Raw genomic sequence first — 14,491 nt, 5'->3', positions numbered from 1 at the left:
TGGTGGACAGTTCTTTAGGTGGACAGCTTTAACTTTTATTCATATTCCTGACTAGCCTTTAAAAGTACTTCAGCTTTTAGGATGAGCTAAGCCAGGCAGAATTTGTTTTGTTGTTGTTATTAATATTGTTGATTGTTGTCTGAAGGACGATTTTCCTCTGGGAACAACCTGAAATGTTTTGTAGCAGGAGCATATGTTCAGAGTGGCAGGGGGAAGGCATTTGCTTTCTGCTATGTGATGGGAGGATGCTAGACGTTAAAAGAAATTATAAAGATCTATGCTGGAAGGAGCAAAAACTTTCAATGATGAAAATAAACAGAATGTTTAGTTATCATTTGGGTGAATTTTGAGATGATACAAAATGATATTGGGAAACTGGATATTAGGAGTATTTGATACGTGATACTTGGGATATTTGATATTGGGAGCCTCTCATATGTTTAGTATGAAATAGTGATTTTCTTGGGAGGTATTTTGGGGGTGACAGAAGAACTGTTGCAGTAATTCACTCTCCAACTGCAACAGGAAAGACACAAATGTCAAGTAATAAAAAAAATAAAAAAGATGAAGCACAAAAAATGTTTTTCTCAGTCTTTCTTATTCTCTATTGTCTATTATTGTGACTAAAATGACATTTAACTTATATAGAATGTTAGGGTTTTTTTTTTTTAACTTATATGGAAATAATTATTATTATTATTACTATTACTACTACCACCAAAACAAAGCAAAACCTCTCCTTCAGGAAGCCAAAGCTGTTCTCTGGTGCCATAGCTCATCTGGACAATTTCCTGTGCCTGCTCTGCTGATGGAGGCTCCTTAAAAGCCATGAGGATGTAGAAATGCCTACTCTGCACCAACCTAAGGTCCGTTTTGCCCAGCATCCTGTCTCCAACAGTCTGGGGCCATACAACAAGAACAAAGGTCAGACTATGTGGGGAGTGACATTTCCCCAGAATATTTGTCCTGTTTCAAGTGTAGAAATCACTGGGATTTCCTGAGTGAGAGGTGATATATTTTATTTTTAATAACTATTAGTGGATTTTTTTTTTTTTACATGGCAGTCAGTTTCCCATTGAAAGCAAAATCAGTGAGGTGAAGTCTGAGTATTTGCCTATGCATTGGCTACACCCCAGTTGTCCCAATTCACATAAACACTCCCTAACCAGTGAGGGCAGACAATTCTGCCAACATAAAGGTGGATGCATTTCTAATTCATGAGAAAGGTAGCATACTGTATCATTATAAAAACCCTCTAATCCATCTGGAATTCACTACGCCAGGCACTACAAAACTATCTATAAAGATTTATAGTTATAAATACAATAAATATACAAATGGAAAGCTGAATTAAATCAGAATCTTAATTAATTGAAACTTCATTGAACAGAGTATGTGAACCATTTCCGTAAGTTTTAGCTTAAACCCAGTGCTAGTCTACCAAAGAATAACAACATAAATAGTTAACTGTTATAAGAAGTTAATATGCAAAAAGATAACTCCAGATTCTTCTGTGGCACTTAGCCTGCATCACTTTTTCTGTATGTGGAAAAATATATGTGGGTTTTAAGACCCATTTACATTTCGGCCATTTTAATTTTTCAGTTTATTGAAGACAAGATTATTCCAAACAGAAATGTTTGATAACTAACACTGTCCCTTTCATAGTATATGTCAGCTTTTGTTAGCTGTCATCAAAATAAGCCATTCTTACTACACAAAAACAGAACCATCTTAAATGAATACCTACTGAAGGTGATTTTGGCTTATCAGATAACAAATAGCTGTGTGGTTATGAACTTACAGATACTCAACATCTGGGGAAATATTTATCTTGTTAAATAAAACATGTACCTGGCCCCCTAATTGTCAGCTATAATTGACAACAACAACACTTCAGAGCGCTCTTTTCTACCTGTACCACCTTGCTGTAATTAACTAGACAATAATTAATGATGCCTTGAATACATGACAACTTCATTAAAACTCCAAGCATAAGTAAGGTCCCTTGGTCACCTTAAAAATGGTCAGCACTAGTTGGCAGGCCTCTGATGAAAATACTAACTTGTTGAAATCAAAATGCTTTGTGCTTTTATCTATACCTATATCTACACACACACTGGTTTCAGTTAACTTCTGCCAAAATACAGCCAAAGCCTCATATGAAGAATCTCCCCGGTTCCTCTCCAGTTTACCTAGCAGGAAGCATTATGCTCCAAGGAACTGCAGTTCCAGGTACAGCCATGGAATGGATCACTTCTTTTCATAACAACCTCCTCCACAGGGCACATATGATGCTTAGGTTCCAGACTCTTCAGGCCTCTAGATGAAAAACCCTTGAGAAAGGTCCCTTGTGCTTGAGTTTTCAATGTCTCTCATTGTTCAAGACATCTCAGAGAGAGCTGGCAACTCCCAAGCCAGACTTACGTACCTGTGATGTACAAAACAATAGACAAGGCATTCAATAATCTGTGTACAAAACAGTGTCTTCTTATGGCTACCCATATTCAAAAAAGATCAACTCATAACAGGAAGGAAGGAAGGGAACTATTTAAGTTAAAAAGACTGTGTTGGCATGAGAACAAATAGGGATGAAAATTACCATTAACAGCAGCATCAAAATGAGGTGCTAGAATAGTCTTTTAGCAAGAATAATAAGGAAAAGAAATTTAAGTGGTTTGACTGGATCTTGTTCAGTTAGTTCAAGAAAGGAAATACATGGAGTAGTCGCCAAAGAAAATAGGAGACTGGACTTGAGGACCTTCCAATCCCATGCTCCTAAATTGCATTTCAGAATTTCCAAACAAAATGTTTACATTATTCTGATGGGCTGAGGCTTTGGCAGGCTTGGCCTTTTTGTATGATTTGTCTGCTTTCAAAAAAAAAGCTTCAGTCACATGCACAGGTCTCTGTGTATCTATCTACTTCAGATTCCATGTTCATTGGGGATTTGATAGTGTACATTTCAACTTAGATGAAAAGCAAGCCAAGGAAAGGACCACCGTGCCCAAGAGAACTTCCTGCAGTCCTTAAAACTATGGATGTAGTTGGGGAAACTGCCAAGTTTTCAGAAGGACAAACCTTTCTTCAGACCTGAAACAAAAATGGCATATTTCAAACTAAGTGCAAGTTAGAGGGGAAAAAAAAAAATCACTTAAATTTAAGGTAGCTCTCCTATTTAGACAAAAAGAGAGAAAGGGGTAATCAACACTTACAAAGCAGAGGAAGAAATTAAGAAGAGATCAGGTGAAAAAGTCAGTAGTTTCTGTATGACTAATGAGTGTGGGACAAGCACAGCTGTGCAGGCAGCGGAGTATGAGACAAGGTTATTGTACACATGCCAACTGGCCAGGGTAAAGCATGGGCCTCTCCATTGATGAAGTCACATCATGGACACAGTCTTGAGCTAAGAAACTAAGAAACAGGGCAACAATACCCTATCTTCATGTTGGCATTTGGCAGTTTTACAAACAACTTTTATTTTCTTACACTGTTGGATGCAATCTCTCATCCTCCACCTTCCATCAAAGACTCAGCATCATGAATTTAACGTTGAAGAGGTATTCTGATCTCTTACTAGGTGAACAATTTATTGCCAGCTTCCTGTTCTGTGCCATTCTCTTAAAATCAACAGAGCAAAATCTGTCTTAATAAATAGTAGGAATTTTAGCCACCAGCCTGAGTTCTCAAGTTCAATAAAGGTAAGGGGGCAGATTGTATCCACTTCTCAACGGCCCCATCTCCATTGAGAATCTGGTGTAGGACAGATTATACCCTATCTATGAAGTGCTCTTTCTGCTGAAGTGATCACCTCCTTTACTGTTCCTTTTCTCTTTCTGAATATAGCATGGAGCAACATCATTAGGATTGAATTACACAGCTCTCAGATAGCAAACCCAGAGGAATACTATTTCAATGACAGAAATTACTGTACATTGCCACTTATGCAGATTAGTGCAAAGCTTGTCTCATGATGTGTGTCCTCCAGCTTCAAGGGAGTCTGTCTAAGTCCCTTTTCACTTGTGTTAGTATAAACCTAGAATAATTTCATGAAAGTCAATACACCATATCTCAATACATGGCTGCAGCAGAGAACTTTCTGCTCACAGTTACTACTTCATTAATTTCTGATTCTTTACAGGTGTTGAACTGCTGGTTAACTTACCAAAACATTGCACATCTAGAAGTTCAGGCATTAAAATGACACTAACTACATCAAAAGCAAAGAAGAAATGTACTGGAAATTCAGAATTGATATTTCTAAACAGTCACAGGAAATTAAAACGTGGCTAAATTAAAAACTAATTTCCATTGGCCCTGTGTTAAGATAACTCATTTCCCCACTATTCCACTTTATCTCTGTCAAAAATGCTTTCAAATAAAAATCTCCATTTGCAGCCATTTACACAGAACCTTAGATGTGGTTTCTCTGGTCTCTCTTCAGATTGTATTGTGCATCTTAATCTTTTTTTTTTAAAAAAAAAAAAAAAAAGTGCTTTTGTCATATCTTAATTCTGCTGGCAAGCCAACCAAGGCCAGAGGACCATAGGATCTACTTTGCACCTGTTGTGACTCCCACAACACTTTCCTTAGCCATTCTGGCAGTCAAAATTTTAATCAAAACCAAAACACATTACCTAGGACTACTCAATCTGCAAATAAATCTCCAAAAGGCTTCAGGCTTGAGACATCTCTGTTTTCTAAAGCAAAGCCGCGTTGTCATAGGGCTCCTAAGAAGTTCTTAAAAACCACTTAAGTCGACGGGAGAACACAAAATCTTCTGTTCTCTGCTCATAAAAAAGAAAAAAGGCAAGCAAGCCCCACAGGGGGCAGTATTAGCTCATCAATCCTCCTTCCCCAGGAGGGAAAGCCACAGCCTGCTTCCACAAATATACATGCTCTCACCGTAACAACGTATTAGTACCTCTCAAAGCTTCTGGTTTTTATTTTAGCTGCTGCTGCACTGAAGCTTCCACTAATCTTCAAAAGCAAACCGTGCCTTGCATTCCTTTCTGCAGCAGCATCCTCCTACTCCATTTACTCAGCGATGCTTGCTTTGCCCCGAAGAAAGCTTTCTGGACTGAGAACATTTGTTTTAGTTTGAAGGCTGCTACCTACATGCCAGGACCCACATCTACTTGGAGCACTCCTAATGCCAGTGTGATACATGGAGCCATGGTCTTCCACCAGTAGAAACATACTCTGAGTCACAGGGTAGGTCCTAACCCTGCCCAGTCAGTTCTTAGATCTTTAGCTGACCACATGAAGCAGAGGAAACAGAAGGTTTCTGTATGTCTGGAGAACATGTAGGCACTTACACAGAGGGTCTCCAAAAAAAAAGCAGAGAACGGTCTAGAAAATAAGGAAAGGGATAGCCTGAAATTGCACGTTCAGTTTTCCAGTCTGATTTTCAAATGAAGGTTCAGGTCAGTTCATGTTTTACCACTGAAGTTCCATCCATCCTCAAAATGAGAAGAAAACACTGATGGAACCTCTTAATAGGTATTAGAAATACAAAAAGAGACATTATAGCTATAGAAATAAATCAGCTTTTTTTACGGCTTCTCATCAGCTTCTTACCCTTGATAGAGTAAGCATGGGGATGAATGGAGTTGAAGAAAATATATCAAATATATTATTTAACTACTTATGAAATACAAATCCTTGCAGGAAAAAAATAAAATAAAAAATATATATAATATATATATATGTGAAAATGAGTAACTTCACCTTCATCCAGATTCATACAGTTTTGAACAGAATTCAAAGTTGCACAGGTTAACACTCTTAACATAGGGCAATGTCACCACCACGGGTTTTATTTCATGTTGAAGGAGCAATACTGTTGGAATATAAACAATTCTCACTGCTGTTATTTTATTTCCATGGGCTAACAATATTGTAGTCAAGCTAATTATAGTCTTAGTCCCCAAACACCTAGGTTTTATACAAAGCTTTGAATGACAGTAAAAGACATCTACTATCCACAAGCAGATAAACACATGCACATACCATTTAATCCAAACATACATGTGAAAATGTCTCACCTAATTAATAGAAAAATACTTGAGCTGGACAAGACAAGAAGTGACAAAATGATATTATTAGCATAATTTTGCAGCCACTTTTTATTCAAAAAAAAAAAAGTTGTATTTTTGTAAACCTGACATTTCCAAAACAGTGCAAGTGAATTAGAATACAGGTGAACATGAGCTTCTAAATACAGGTGACATCAATAAGAGTGAACACATTCTTCCAACCACAAGTTCACAAAAAGACATACAATTTTACAATACATAAGGAGTGACATTCTAAGAAAAAGATGATGATGCCGGTACCCTACTGCATACGCAAACCATGCTCCAAAAGCCATTATAGTCTTTATGCCAGTTTAATGAATGTACAGTAAAGGAACCAAGTCCTACTTTCATTTTTATCCAAGAACACTTAGCATCTGTTTGGACTTGGACAAACATAGAAATTAGTTCTATGACTCCCTTAATCCTTAAAGCAATATTATATATTCCCACATCACATGGATACTATGCTTGAAACTTGTGCAAGACTCCAAAATGTGCCCATAAACAGAAGACATTCAAGAAAGTCAATACTAAATATTGCCAAACACAATCTTTGTGCAACTGTTGCTTTCAGCAAGCCAAATTACTCGCACATGACTGACTTGTAGGTAGGGCCCTTCTTTTTCATGTATCAAGGTAGAGAGGGCTGTCCTCACTTGGTATGCTAGGCATTGAGAAAAACCTTTCCCACTTTGAGACAAAAGTATTGTTCAAGTGGTTCAAGGGCTTGAGATTCACATCAAGCACAGTTTCTCTCTCAGATAATGCAAGTTTTATTCAGAAAAAAAAAAAAAAAAAAAACTTATTGTAGGTTTATTCAGTAGAACATACCTAGTATTTTTATTAACAGTAATGGCCAAATACCAGGGCATTCCCAAAACAGTCTCAGAACACTCAGCCCTGCTGCTGCTTGCAGTGAACTGACAGAAATTCACTACCAAGAGCAGAACTTTGGTTTGCAAATGAAATGCACACAAAGCATGCTGTGAGAAGTGGCAAATGCTCTCAGCTCTTGGGAAGTAAAATTCGCCCCTGTGCTAAACTATGAAAGAACTGTGATCCCCTTCTTGAAATCCATCTTGAAGATAGAGAGTAAATGGGGTTGCAACAGTATGGGTTCTGCATTAAGTGAATTTTCCCTTGACATTTTTTTCCTTTCATATTTTCTGAGATTGTTTTCTTCCTGCCCTAAAAGCAACTGTAAGGGAAAGTTGTTTCCAACTGTATTGGAAAGAAGACATCTACACATTACAGAAATAACTTTAGGGTTAAAATAAAAGACCTCTCAGGTGCTAGATGACACATTTGAAAATGTTAATGCCCCACTTCTAAGCTTCCACCTGCATAGCTTACAGCCAGTGCAAAGTGAGCCTTTTACATGGAAAAGAAAAAATAATAAAGCAATGCCAATTCAACAAACTTTTTGATGAAGTTGTCCAAGACAAACAATGACTTAGTTCTGAAATGGATTAACTGGGAGAACCCATACAATGACTTCCACCAGCCCTACTGCGTGAGCGGTACAGCACAAAGGAACTAACAAGCAGATGACAGATGGTAACTTCCAGAGCCCTAGAAGCAATTTCCAAAGTAACCACGCCTCTACATTTTGATACAATTACATTATATATTTTTTAATTGAAATAAAAAACAGCTGAACACAGCACAGTGATTTTCTATACATTCTTGAAGTACACTACATTTTCATAAGATTTTGAAACTGATTGCAAACAATTGATAGTGGGTACTTTGTTTGGCTTCCCTTTCTTTTCGTTCCTTTCCTTTTTTTTTTTTTTTTTTTTTTTTTTTCCTCTGCTTCTATAAAGAGTGGAAAGATGCACCTATAGGATTGTAATACTAAGTATTGGTACATTTCATTGTCAAATCTGACTCTCACTCATAACTGGAACTAAGCAAGAGCAATTCTGTAATTTGGAAAAAAAAAAAAAGGCACGTGTATACATAGAAAAACAAAAGCATGTGTGAGAACGGAACTACTTAGTACATAACAGTGATGATACTAAGAATATATGGATTATTTTCACTAATCTGTCCAGTGCCTTGATTTTCTTTAAGTGAGGACTTGTGCAGGATGAATAATAGATATTTCACCTTTTTTAACTCTCTTCTTCAAACACTTTTAAAAGATGTTTCAAAGAAAGAGCTATTCTTAAAATATTGAAATGAAACATTTCTGAAAGTCATTTTTGTTTAAAAAGTGGAAATGCCATGGAGGCATTTCAATTTTTCCAATTAAATTTCCTCATTTTTTTTGATGGAAACTTTTCAAAATCAGTTTAAATTCACAACTTGTTTCTCTTGTCCCCTGAATTATTTTTTTTTCAGGGTATTCACTTTCAAATCTTTTTTTCTTTCTTTTTTTTTTTTTTTTTAACTCAATTTTAAAGAACTCAGATGTTGAAAAATATTGCAGCTAAATAAATGGACTCATTACTTGCTTTTCAGAAAATATTTTAAGCAATTTCTTACTCAATTCATACTTATGAATCAATTTCATGCCTAACTTTCATCTGACATTCTTAGGTATTTTACAACTACAGAAAAAATAGATACATGAGGTCTAAATACTCCTAGCAAAAACAAACAAACAAACAAAAAAACAAACCTAAGTGATATCAGAAGAATCATACTGTGAAAAATTCTATAGTCTCTAATATAATAGTGCAGTCAAAGGCTATGAGCCTTCTGGTTTTGCACTCTGATGCAAAATGTGCAGTCCACTACATGTGGTTATAGCAGGATTTGTTCTCAGCAGTTTTTTTTTTCAGATTCTAGCTTAAATGATCACTTACTATACCAGATCTGTCAAATCAACAATAATTTATTTTAAGAAAGATAATCAAATAGACTAATAGCTTTTTTTTTTTTTTTGGTCATACAAATCGATATGCTTCATTCATTTAAGAACCATCTTCTGCCTAATGGGTGCAGATAGTTAAGTGAATAACTATTGATCAATACTGTAGTAATAGGAGGCAATTAATGTCGGGGGTTGGGGGGGACAAACAGGAAGCAGGTTATTTTTTCAAAATTTAAAGCTGTAAATGAATTTGCAAGGAAGAGCAAGAATTAGGCATGTTTTCAGACAGATTTCTTGCATGTGCCCTATATTCAGGTTTCCAAACATCCGGCAGTTCTTTTACTTTACCCTTATGTGAGGAAACATTTCCTGCCACCATTCATTCCCGTTAATCCTTCATTTTCTATCATAGAACTTGATCCTCCTTTCCCTTAGACGAATTTTATACTAACACAATTACTTCTTATTTACACAAGGTGCAAAGTACAAATAGAACCTAAACCCAAGTTTTCACAGAATTCGACTGTTTCTAGTCAAAAATCCAAGAGCTTTTTGAAGACATATGGCAAAAAAAGTGTCTTTCAATTAAAAAAAAAAAAAAAAAGTTTTCTAAGGAATTACCAATGAACAAAGTGGCAATCTGAGATTCAATAACATCTACACCTTGACTAACTTCCTTCTTAACGTTTGATGAATGAATGACATTCTGTACTAGGAACACCCACATAGGGAATCTCAAGATCCAAAGAACATTTTAATGCTTGCATCTACTTATCTCTCCCAAAATTATCATATAAACAAACTCATGACTTGTGTATAAAACTCACAAGGCAGGTATAATGGTCATAACTTGCATTAATTCATCACTTGCTTTTTTGCTTTGACAGCAACAGGTCGCAATCATTGACAGTAGCTTAAAAAACATCCTTCTTAACATTAATAAGTCTCCATCTTTTTTTTTTTTTAATTTTTTTTCTTCTTTCCTTTTTTTTTTTTATTTCTTTTTTTAATTCCAAGGACTTTATCAATGCTACAGTACTTGGCCCAATTACATCCTTTTGGTATCTCAACTGTCCAGTCCTAGACCACAATACTAGAGACTGCAAGAGAAAACTTCCAAAAGGAAAACATTATTTTATGCTTTCTTTAGTGATACAAGGTGAGCTAAAAGTCTTGCTACATGTCACCAAGGAAACATTTTCATCCTCTCCCATTTAGGTCGGTGAAGTATAGACTCAAATACAGAACACCACATATGTATAATGCTTAAGGTTGTTTAGTTTATAAATCAAACACCAAATTCAACTCAAAAAGAGACAGATAAAAGATTTTGGCTTATTGCCATTAAATGGTCTATATACAATATTACCAAGCCTTGTGAATTAAGCATATGACATTTCCATCTACTTTTATCTGAAAATCTTTCTTGTCTCTTGCATTGAAGTTTAAAAGTACAATAGGATTTATATAGACATATATGTAATTCCAAGGATTTAGCCAGATATCAGTGCTTGAGTGAACTATATAGCTATTCAATAGAAACTATAAAACATTGATACAAATATAAAGACATAATCAATATAAAAAGCTTATATTTATAAAAAATATTTTTAGGTAACAGTCTTCCCCTGAGGGTATACCACAGAGTTGGATTCATAAATATTGCTCTGCACTGCAGCTTGGTTACCAAAGTTCAAAGTTCAGCTCTTATATGAAGTGTAAATTGCTCCAGTCACCCGACATTGCCGCAGTGGTTGCCTCAGGATATGTTCCCTAGCTTGTTAGAGTGATAAGGACACAGCATCAATGGGGCCTCCGAAAAATCTGGAGAAGATTCCTTCTTCCACATATGGAAGATATGAGAGCAGGACCTATAGGCTAGCAAGGGCGTGTCACATGACTGGGCTTTTCATTTTTGTGGGCAGTTCACTGATTTTTCTGGACCCAGTCCCAACTATCTTCATTTTCCTTTCTGTTCTTTTCAGCCTCAATAATTTCTTTGTACCTCCGGCGGAAGAAGCCCATCTGTAAATCAAAAAGAGATTACAGTGGTAAGTAACAGCATCATTAAATTGGAACTTACACTGTCAGAAAATTAAAAAAAAAAAAAAAGAAAAAAAAAGAAAATAGCACAGGTATCAATATATAATTTTTAAGCATAGAATCATAGCTCCTTGTTTACATCAGTATGAGATCAGACTGAGTCCCAAATCTTCACAAGTACTCTGCTCCCTATAGCTGAACTACTCTGACTCCTCTTATATAAAGTGAAATTTAAAAAAAATGATTAAAAAAAGAAGCACATAACATATCTCTAACAAGCACAGACCAGAGAAAGCAGATACAGGTTTATTGGTTTCAAATGAAGACTAATGCAAATTTTAGATACGAACCTAAAAACCAGGCTAGCTCTTGGGTTCCACATAAAGGCTGCCAGAGTTTTATGAACTGTGCTCTCAGTGTCCACAAATGCATGAAACAGAAGATATCAGAAAAATTCAATATGGCCATCCCCAAACTCCAACTATCTGCTTTTTTCATAAACCCCTCTTCAAGAAAAGCCAGTATGCTCTATTGCTGATGCTCCAACACAGCTCTGGAGACATCCACTGGCATTTTGGCTCCCCTGTTTCTAGAAGTAAAAGCCCATTTCTGTGTAACTACAGGTATTCTCCTCTTCCTGACAGCAATGTCAACTCAGATCTCAAATTTTCTATTTAATGATCATTTACGTTAGAATCCTTTGGAGGAAACAGTTTCAGATTTTTCTTTTTGCTAAATGAAATCTTTGTGCCATTGCTACCTGTCGTGTAAGGTCAGAAGGCAAAATACAAGCCTGATCCTACAAAATGCAGAGCATCAACAATAGCTCTTCCCCAAGCTTTCAGGCTGATAATCATTCTGCATATCTTCTTGTTTCTTAAAAACCTGTACTTAGTTAAGAGAAAAAAAAAAAAAAAGAAGCAGTTTTCATTTCAGTTTGGATAAAGACCTCTCATATCTCTGTGGTTGTGGATTTTTTGTTTGCCTTTTTTCTTTTTTTTTTATAAGTCTTTCAAATAAACAAAAGTTGTTTTAATAACAGACTTTGGTAGGCATTCAAAAACAACTCCTCAAGTTTAGTAGTGCACCATCGAGACCACTGAATCAATATTTTGTTCATCTTAATTAAACATTTATGTAACTCCTACCACTCCAAACCTGTTTTCTTACTCCTGCTGGGTAAAACACGATGCTTTAGACTTCCTCTATCATCTAGTTATTGCCATCTTTTATTCCCAAATTGGTTGTATGTAGGAATATTTTGTGCTGTTTTGTCACTACTAAGTTTCTGCTAAGTCGGACTTTTTAGCTTCAGTTCTTTAGCAATTTTAATTTTCTTTAAGTATATTTTAACTTGCAGGGGTTTGGAAGGCGGCTTGTTCAAGGTGATGAAAGCACTTTTCCAGCAGAGCTTCCTATAAAGCCCAGGTCCTTGCAAGTGAGCCCCAACTACATCCCGGATTCATGGCAACTTAAGACCAGACACACACCACCTTTTCAACGCCTGTTACCTCCACCATTTAGCTTCTGTGCAAATACACAGAATCACAGAACTGTGTTGTTGGAAGGGAAGCTGAAACACAGTTTAACAAGTTCCTTTTTTTGTGTAATCATGGACCACAGCCCTGATGCACGCTACTAATCCAGCGATAGCTGTTACCCTCCTGAGTGCATGGATGTGCTTTACACACATAGCTACAATCACTTCACAAATACACAAGAGACAGACACATATATAAATGCCTAAAATCTCAATTTTACAGGGTTTGATCAAGTAACCTTCCAGAGGCTACCAGGGATAACTGAAATCAGACCTGAGAAGTGATTCGTTTATAGTCTTGTACACAGACTATGAACATAGTCTGCTCCCCAACCACCACAAGCAGAGCTTTATCAGCTGCTCAGTACATACAAACACGCTGATAATGTTTTTTCTCTTTCAAATAATGTCCTCACAAAAGGTTATTGTTGAATTTTGAACATCCATGTCTTCCTCACTTCCCATTCAGACCAGTGGATTCAGGAATATAGAAAAAAATAATAAAAAGAAGTCTCTAGTTCTCTGTTCTTCAGTCTTGGTTCAAAAAAGCCAAATCAAGTTCCTTCTTCTGTAGAAGAAAAATATCATTGCTAGTGATATTTTGACTTATACATACAGCTATATCAGTGCAAAGGATGCATTTTGGGAATAAATCCTCAAGATAAGAACGTCATAAAACCCCAGTAAAATCTCACTGTTGATGCCAGTGTAATTTGTATCAACAAAGACTTAAAGCCAAGAACAAAAGTTTCCTTAGATTTTCATGCTCCAACATGGAGACTCCAATGTATAGTTTTATTGGCAATGAACAAAAAAACAAGTTACAACTTACTCCACCTCTGCTGTCCCAATATTTGTCCCAGTAGGATTAATCATAGGTACTTATTTTAGTCAGTGGAACCTGCAGATACACCTTACATATGCTCAGGTAGCAGATGTGTTGAAGAAGTGTGTGACATTTTTGTATTATCAGTTTTTTATAGTAGACCTACAAGTTCTGCACATAGACAAGAAAATTGCCAGGGGACTTGAATTCCTAAGATTAACAAGAGAAGTTCAATTTGTAGCTTTTAAAAACAGGTTTTAAACCCTTAAGGTTTCCATCCTTCATGAAACCACATCCTTGGTACAATAAAATCCTCACTTGAAGTTATAATCAAAATTATAGAAGGGCTTTTTAATTTCCTCGAGGGCCAAACAAACAAAAGCAAACTCTATCCCACTGTTATTTTAATAAAAATGGTCTGTTTGTGAACATCTGCTTCAGGAATTATCTTTAAAAGTTGGTTATGATAGTTTTGGTATTCTACTATTTTGTTACTGGATACGGAATGCTTTTGTATAGCTATCCAGCAGAGCAAAAAGGTGAGCTGAAGACCTTAATAAATATTAATGAAGCATGAAATCCTGCACCCACAGGTGCCACTGTGAAGCTATGTATGGTCACTTGCTGTAAGTGCTGCAGGTAATCCAAAATTATGTAGAGGGCTTAATTTAAACATAATAGAAATGATAAGCCAAACCTTAAGGTTTTTGTTTGTTTGTTTGTTTGTTTTATTGGACACTTCGTAAAATAATGGTCAGGGATCAGATATATTTGCCATACCCAGATGGCAAGGGCATGCTTTGTTATGGGATACTGTTCCTTAGCAGTAACACAGCATATTTCCACTTAATGAGATAAAGGCCCTCTGATCACCAGAAAGATTTTTTGGGAATGGCAGTGAAGGAATCACAACATAATCATTGCCTCACAAGAGACCACACAGCCCACATATCTATCTCCTTACAATAAACTGATTTCATTAAAAATGACAGCAATATTAACCCATATGGTGATGGCGGAGAAGTGCCTGTGGCAAGGTGGAGAGAACAAGCTAGTTTAACATGTAGTGAGGAGACAAGGGGATAAAAAGGAGGAGGACACATGGACCCAAGCAACAGAAATGGTGCAACGGGATGATTATATACTGTCTCTTGTCACTGGAGCAGAAATGACACCAGAGA

The 14,491-nt window shown here is 36.3% G+C and overlaps 1 protein-coding gene across 1 annotated transcript in view; it reads right to left on the bottom strand.

Moving 5' to 3' along the window:
- Positions 1–10,796: 10,796 nt before the first annotated feature.
- The window catches only part of ITGA9 (integrin subunit alpha 9), a 215,354-nt gene continuing 211,659 nt past the window's right edge, over positions 10,797–14,491 (bottom strand). The window contains exon 28 of the mRNA XM_084282712.1: positions 10,797–10,926. Within this exon, the coding sequence (XP_084138838.1) occupies positions 10,828–10,926 (99 nt within the window). The 3' untranslated portion in view covers positions 10,797–10,827. The remainder of the gene's footprint in view (positions 10,927–14,491) is intronic.

This window comes from Netta rufina, assembly GCF_964035555.1.
Source record: "Netta rufina genome assembly, chromosome: 2".
NCBI lineage: Eukaryota > Metazoa > Chordata > Aves > Anseriformes > Anatidae > Netta > Netta rufina.
This window is presented reverse-complemented; position numbering and strand designations above follow the sequence as displayed.